The sequence below is a fragment of the Zea mays genome, chromosome 2 (assembly GCF_902167145.1).
Source record: "Zea mays cultivar B73 chromosome 2, Zm-B73-REFERENCE-NAM-5.0, whole genome shotgun sequence".
Classification (NCBI taxonomy): domain Eukaryota; kingdom Viridiplantae; phylum Streptophyta; class Magnoliopsida; order Poales; family Poaceae; genus Zea; species Zea mays.
This window is the reverse complement of record NC_050097.1, coordinates 18,230,571-18,237,911: the sequence shown is the minus strand read 5'-3', so window position 1 is coordinate 18,237,911 and position 7,341 is coordinate 18,230,571. Positions and strand designations below refer to the sequence as shown.

Sequence of the window (7,341 nt, the reverse complement as noted above, 5' to 3'; positions counted from 1 at the left end):
ATCTGGAGTCTGGTCATGGACACTCGAGGGCAGAGAATATGTTCGAGATGGACCGTCTGGGGCTACTACTTCCTTATCCCGCATAGGGAAGATGCTCTCAAAGAACGTCACATCCCGAGACTCCATTATTACATTTATAGCGATTTCGCTTGTCTCGGAATGGACCACTAGAAATCTATAAGCTGCACTGTTATGTGCATAACCCAAGAAGACACAATCTACGGTCTTAGGGCCTAGCTTTCTCTTCTTCGGCAACGGGACATTCACCTTTGCAAGGCAGCCCCAAGTTCGAAGATGCGAAAGATCTGGCTTCCTTCCTTTAAATCCTTCATAGGGTGTGGCCTCACGGTTGCGAGGCGGCACCCTGTTCAGGACATAGCATACTGTGAGTACTGCCTCGTCCCACCATATGTCAGGCATCCCCGAACTTTGCAACAAAGCATTAGCTAAGTCACACACCGTTCGGTTCTTCCTTTCAGCTACCCCATTTGACTGAGGTGAATATGGAGCAGTGGTTTCATGAATGATTCCACACTCTTTGCATTACTCATCAAAATGGTTGGAAAGGTATTCACCTCCTCTATCAGACCGTAACCTTTTAATTTTCTTGTCTAGCTGGTTTTCAACTTCAGTCTTATAGATCTTAAAGTGTTCTAGTGCCTCATCTTTAGTTCTGAGTAAGTAAATATAACAGAACCTGGTAGCATCATCTATCAAGGTAAGAAAGTATCTTTTACCGCCTTTTGTGATTATACCATTCATCTCACAGATATCTGAGTGAATTAGTTCTAAAGGAGTGGTACTTCTGCCTTCAACCGTATGAAACGGTTTTCTAGGCTGCTTGGCTTGCACACAAATACCACATTTTACACCTTTAACATGTTTATATTCAGGAATTAAAGACATGTCACTTAATCTCTTAATGGCCTCAAAATTCACATGACACAAACGGGAATGCCATATATTATTAATGGAATCGTTATTACAGACCACATTAACATGGTAAGAAGAATGATTGTTCAAAACAGAAAGACGGAACAAACCGCCTGACTCATATGACTTTCCAACAAAAGTACCAAACTTAGACAGGACCACTTTATTAGACTCAAACACTAATTTGAGACCCTGTCGACATAACAGCGACACTGAAATGAGGTTCCGGCTCATCGAGGTCACATAGAGTACGTCCTTCAGCACGAGCGTCTTTCCTGAAGTTAACTTCAGGTAGACCTGTCCAGTACCTCGAACTGCTGCCGGAACACCATTTCCCATCAAGACTGGTGCGCTGTTGTATCCCTGGAATGAAGAGAACATGGATCGATCAGCACAAATATGAACAGTAGCACCGGAATCCATCCACCAGTCATCTGATGGACTTGCCATAAAGGCCTGAAGTGCATACCCTGGGGTGGAGTTAACCACCACGTTCCCTTCTTTGCGCTGAGGTGGAGGACCTTTTCCCTTCCTAAGTTTGCATCTCCGAGCTGTATACCCGGAGACACCACAAACGTAGCAGATAAAGTCCTCCTTTTTCTTCTTCATCTTTTTGGACTTAGGTTGGTTCATATTCTTCTGTGGAGAGTTCTTCTTCTTCTTCTGGAATTTTCTATCTCCACCCTTCTCAACAACGTGAGCCTGGAGTTGCTGGGATGGCTTGTTACTGGACCTTGCACGCTCTTCCACATTTATTGCAGCTGACAACTCAGTGAGAGTCATTTGCTTCTTCCTGTGGCGGCGTGAAGTCACAAAGTCTCGCCAAGAAGGCGGGAGCTTTGCCAGTATTGCATTCACCTGAAAACTGTCTGGTAGGACGCAACCATATTGGACCAAGTCCCTAACAAGGAGTTGAATCTCCTGTAGCTGCTCCATAACAGACCTTCCCTCAACCATTTTATAGTTGAGGTAGTTTTCCGTTGTGAATGACTCATTGCCATTGTCAACTTCAGAGAACTCGTTCTCAAGTTCAGTCCATAGACCCTTGGCGGAGGTAAAACCAGAGTACACATCAAATAAGCGGTTCGACAAGACGTTCAGCAGACGAGACAAGCATGCCTCATTGGCTTCGTCCCACTTAGCCTTCTCCGCTAGTGCGGCGGCCTTCGCTGCATCATCAGAATCATCTGATGCAGCCTGGGGAACAGCCGACGTCACTACCCAAAATAATTTTAGGTCAGTGAGCCACATGCGAGTCTTAATCTGCCAGCGCTTAAAGCTTGCGCCGTCGAACGCTTCAGGCTTAATGACATCAGAACTGGAGGCCATAATACGGATTGGTTTTCTGGATTGTTGTAATATTATAGAAATAAGTGACATGCTCCCTTCATATTTAAATATATTAAATATTTTAATTCCGAATAAAACAATCATATAACTCAGATAAATACCATATGAAATTATAGCAGCAATGAACAGTAGCAATTCTAAGACATGTAAACATGTAAAATAGCTACACAGGTCCATTTCATAATTAAACATGGCTTGCAGATGAAGAAGGCAGATTAAACAAATAAACATAATTGTTTATCTTAAACTATTGCTCTCAAAATAGCGGGTTGCTGTAATAAACAGCCCTCCAACGCTAAGAGGTGATTAGAGATCCTCGACTAACGTGACAGTCGTATCTTACCAAATAAGGGTTTTAGATCAGATGTAATAAGCCTAATAATCAAATATAAATACTGATAGAAAGGAGCTGTCTACTAAATAAATTAACAGAATTTAACACAGGTAAACAGCCTCAACAAAGAGAGATTTAATTAGGCACAAATAATATCAATGATAAAAATGATAATACACTAAAACCCAGACTGTCACGCTGTCTCACTTCACCGCTATCATCATCGAGCACACAAATCCGCCCACAACAGTGCAATCACACCCAAGTATTTAATACTAGCAGATTGCACAAAATTAAACAGTAAATAAAATGAGGCAACGAATAACTCACAGCACGTAGATTGTCTACGTGGGAAGACCAGCTCAGCGAACACAAGGTTCTGTCCCAGAAAACCAATTCCGCCGCCCACGTCCGGGCCTGCACGGCGGGAGGTTGACGGAGATACTAGAGCCGCTGCCGGAGCCGAAGGAGACGTCCACGGCACCAGCCCGAGAAGACGAACACCGCGCAGCAGGGAGCCCAGGCACCAGGCAACGGTGGACAATAATCAGTACAGACTGCGCACCACACAGGTGCACAGATGGAACAACAGAGAGCAGGAGAACCTCACTGCGCACAAGCAGTGCTCCCTCCACCTTCCACCAGCAAGATTTACACCAGAACACCAAGAATCGAAGGAATCGATCCAAACCGTGACTAGAATCGAGAGGAGAAATAGGAACAGAGAGCTGGGATTTTTCGGCTAGATACCCAGCAGGGAGAAAATCTCCATACTTAAGAAGCCAGGCTCGAGGAGATTGAGCAGAGGGCGCCATGGATCTCGGGCGAGCCCTTAACCACCTGCAGAGCGCCGCCAGGAAGCAAATTTTTGCTCTGCTCGTCCTCCACGATCTCCAAGCCGTGGTCTCTTCATGCCTTAGCCGCCTGCCAGCCGGTGGGCTGCTCGGTCAGATGGGCCTTGTAGCGGCCCACCCGACTGGCCCCCTTCTCTCTCTTTTTATTTAATAAAGGGAAAATCCTTAATATGGACAACACCATAACCCCTATCCCTCTCTCCACCCCAAATACAGTGTACTATCGGAGAACAACCGCTCCAACGACGTCTGGATGCGGACCGGTAGTAGAAAGGAAATTAAGGGTGCATGCGGACCGATGCTAATAACGTGGCTTCACCAGGGCCAGGGCCAGCGCCCGCGCCTCCCAGTCCCTATTAAATAGCTGCTTTAGGCACGCATCATCAGAGAACACAGTCCCAGAGCTCTATGCTAGCTATGGCGGCCGGGCGGGGGAGGGTGATGCGGGAGGAAGGAGACGACATGGCGTGGTATTGTTTCGGCTCATGTCCTTCTTCGATCGAGTCTTGCCGTTGGATTTGGATGTGATGTGAGCCGAACCAATATCACTCATGTACTCTTCATTCCCAAGGAAGGTCCAGAGACGTTACGGGCTCGGTAAGGGTTCTGATCATGCTGAATGGTTCTTAATTAGTCCCGTGCCATGCCAGTAGAACAAGGTTAGGCTGATCTTTCTGATATTTTGGTTCTGATCTGTGTTTATTCGATCTCTGTCTGCTAGTAAAAGCGACTGATCCCATCGTGGAGCCATAACACTTCATTAAGCTAAGCTAGCATTGCATGCTCTTGTAAACTAGGATTTCTAGCAGCACTGCAACAGGTAGCGCCCATGTTTATATCCATCTACTACTCACAGCAGGTATTGTTGTGTAAATACGCTTGCTGATTATCCGAAGCCAACCGAACTTCGCATCATGTGCAGTGAAGACATATTCATCTAGGGAAAGAAGCTTGAAAACCCTGCGGGCTGCGGCTTATGGTAAAAGGGCTATACTGTATATGTTATGTGAATCCGATAATGACGATGGCAGAGCTATTGACATTTTGGTTTATAACATTGCATATTATATTCGTTTTCGGAGCCACCAATTTCTTCAGTCAGTCACGTTGTGTTCGCTTACATGATAGTATCAATTTCCCCCCCTTGCGTCTATCCCGAGTTCCTGACCACAAGTCGTAACAAAGGCGTCCATATGGCAGTCTCATGTGATTTCATCCCCACAGAGCTGACAGTTTCCAGAATCCACCATTGGCCTGCGCTAGATTGTATCCAGCTTATAGGCACATGATGCTGCACTATCCGCTGCACGATCAGATCTAGAGATTGGGAGAGAAAGTTGTTGAAGACTTGAAAGTCCAAATCAGTTTTGCACCATACAAGCTAGTGTCGTGGTACCTGGCTACCTGCTCTGGAACCAATTCATTGCGTAGGCCCATGTAGCTTGGTTGCAGTTTAACCCTGAGTAATACTACTAAACTGCGGAGTATAAAATTAAGGAGGCGCATATATTCCTGCTTACTTCTATATGCAGAGTAAAAATTACAGACGACTTCTGCTGCCTTTATATAGCTTAGTCAAAACTCAACTAAATATAGATGACGCCAAGCTAACTTTATCCAGCTGTAGTTGGAAAAACATAACTAAACTTCCCCGTGATCCAATAACACTTTGCGAAGCTACTACATGGGATGCCCTTTTGGAGCCTAGCTAGTGTGTCAATCAAAGCCCGTGCTAGGCAATGGCAACTTGTAGTCTTGCAGATATATATTGTTAGCGTTACATATACGGCTGGACGAATCGGCGAGAGAGAGAAGGAAACGGATGCCATTCGTTGGCAGGCAGGTCTGCGCATGTGCGGTGCACCCCCCTGAGCTTCGTCGCGCGTCACACCGGCCTGTTCATCCGAGAGGGACGTCCGCCTGTCCCTAACACGCCGTGCGCGCTGGTCATTACAAATTGAAATTGCGTTTCGTGGTACCCAGCTTGGGCTAGCTCTCGTGTTTGGTCATTTGGAAGATGACATATTGACATGACATGTCTAATGCTACACGCTATATGCGATAGGCTCGGTTGATGGGGTGACAGAAAATGCAGTTTGGTGGCAGCAGCTTCTGTCAGCGGCTGTTGTTTTCTGTGTTTTCCTGATCGACATCGGAGTGATTTTTCAGAGAGAGATGCAGCTTTCCTGCGATTAGATTAAAAGGGTATGTTGTCCTAGTCGTGTGGTGGCGGAGTGCGAGCAGTGCCATCCCTCGGCCCTGAAATGAATCATAAGAGATCATTCGTTGTTTAAGTCTAACCAAGTTTGAAAAATATTACCACCTACCACATCAAATAGATAAATTATGACTGTAAATTTCGTAATGCATCTAATGATACTCAATTGATATCGTGGATATTACCGTTCTTTTCTACAGTTTTTTTAGGATGGTTTGTGACTTAGAGCAACTGAAAGCTCATTATATTTGAGGATAGTGGAGTACAAGCATATAAGAATAAATGAGGCCAGAGAGCAATCATTCACCTTCCATTTACCAATTGTAACGTGTCAACAATCAATATCAACATTGGCTATACAAAGTTCCCACCTTTCCAGAACTACACATGATTTCCCATTTTGATCGTAAAACTGGGATACACCATTAGGACATACATGCATCTCCAAGTATATGGCATGTCTGAACAATAGTTCTCTTAAGTTCGCCAAAAACCAATACAAGGGCCAATTTGATCAAACCAGCGTATATCTACAAGAACTCTCACCACTCAGCAGTGTGTACCTCAAAAGGTAAGCTAGTCCCGGTGGCCAGTGAGCTATTGCCCAAATATAAAGGCAAACCTTACTTCAGTCTTGCAATGTCCTATCAAAAATAGAAGTTGTCCATATCTTTGCTGACTTTCGTAGAATGATACTCATTGTAGTTCAGATACCCCCAGAAACGGGAAAGGCCAAGCTCCGTATATTTTGAAGATTTCGAATGCAAAATATAGAGATCTTTGATGTTATCCTCGAACTTTGTTCTAATTACATCCACCTGCATTGAAAAGTATACAGTGACCAAAGGGCGGTAAAAAGCCTATTAGCAGATCATACTTGTAGCAAGGTTAGATTTGGAGGAAATGGAAATCCTCTAAACTACCGTAGCAGATAACAGTGAAACAATCAACAAAGATTTAGCGGACCTTAGCGACCAAGTGTCAAACTGTTTTCACAGAGTAACAGAACAAAGCGATTCTCCATTGTCAGACAAATATGGCCAAACTGCTAGTTCTATATCAGCATTTTAGGGCAATGACTTCTTAAGTTATCGGCTGGAGTTGAAAGGCTACACATATCATTGGCTGGACGCTTTTCAATTTGCAGCTGGAGTTGGAAGGCTGAATCAAGGCAGAAATCAAATTACATAGCTTGTATGAAACTGGGAGAATACCTGAGAGAAGTTTATAAGGTATTGCAAATTACTGAGTTGATTTACTGATAAATCACAAGTGTCACCACTCTGAAAGCATGATCGTAACTCCAAAGCCAGCTGCAGCATGCTCTTGATTATCGTAGCAACTTGTTTTGACTCATCAGATAAGAAACATCTGAAAAACATGTTATGATCAGTTATAAACGAACACATATTGTCATGATAAGTTAAAAACGAAAAAAAACTGGACCTGCGGGGGAGACCGCACCCACGCGATTGCATTTAAGAAGACCTCATGTAGGTCCAGAAAACCCCCAAACACCTGCCTCACTCATACACGGTGGCACCGTAGCCCATGTGACAATGACTATGACCACGACCGGGCCCTAGACCTGTGCTTTGGCGTGGAACATACGAAAGGAATTTTTTAACTCCAGCCAGAAATTCGCTCCCACA

The 7,341-nt window shown here is 44.6% G+C and overlaps 2 protein-coding genes, 1 long non-coding RNA gene and 1 other non-coding gene across 7 annotated transcripts in view; 2 read left to right on the top strand and 2 right to left on the bottom strand.

The window, feature by feature from the left end:
* Window positions 1-1,023: 1,023 nt before the first annotated feature.
* LOC118476223 (uncharacterized) lies at window positions 1,024-3,432 on the bottom strand (the record flags this gene model as incomplete). Its single annotated transcript, XM_035965046.1, has 4 exons — window positions 3,172-3,432; window positions 1,493-1,791; window positions 1,177-1,285; window positions 1,024-1,125 (listed from the first exon to the last, which is right to left on the bottom strand). Coding segments are annotated over exons 1-4 (771 nt in total), but the record flags the coding sequence as incomplete, so codon positions are not given.
* Window positions 3,433-3,828: 396 nt separating this feature from the next.
* Window positions 3,829-5,870, top strand: LOC109943969 (uncharacterized). Its single transcript, XR_002267099.1, has 2 exons — window positions 3,829-4,068; window positions 4,328-5,870. It is a non-coding gene; the product is annotated as an uncharacterized lncRNA (long non-coding RNA).
* On the top strand, window positions 3,917-4,040 carry MIR171h (microRNA MIR171h). The gene has a single exon (NR_121102.1). It is a non-coding gene; the product is annotated as a microRNA MIR171h (primary transcript).
* Window positions 5,871-5,962: 92 nt separating the features above from the next.
* Window positions 5,963-7,341, bottom strand: part of LOC100381487 (uncharacterized) — a 35,066-nt gene continuing 33,687 nt past the window's right edge. For 2 of the 4 annotated variants that reach the window (XR_002266963.2, NM_001361434.1), the window contains 2 exons: window positions 6,904-7,060; window positions 5,987-6,507 (listed from right to left, as the gene is read on the bottom strand). Coding sequence is in view for 2 of the 4 variants with exons in the window: in NM_001361434.1 (NP_001348363.1) it covers window positions 6,337-6,507; window positions 6,904-7,060 (328 nt within the window). In the remaining 2 variants the exon portion in view is untranslated. Of the gene's footprint in view, window positions 6,508-6,903; window positions 7,061-7,341 lie in introns of all 4 variants that reach the window. The other 2 variants (XR_004855981.1, XM_008670029.4) reach the window with 2 other exon arrangements.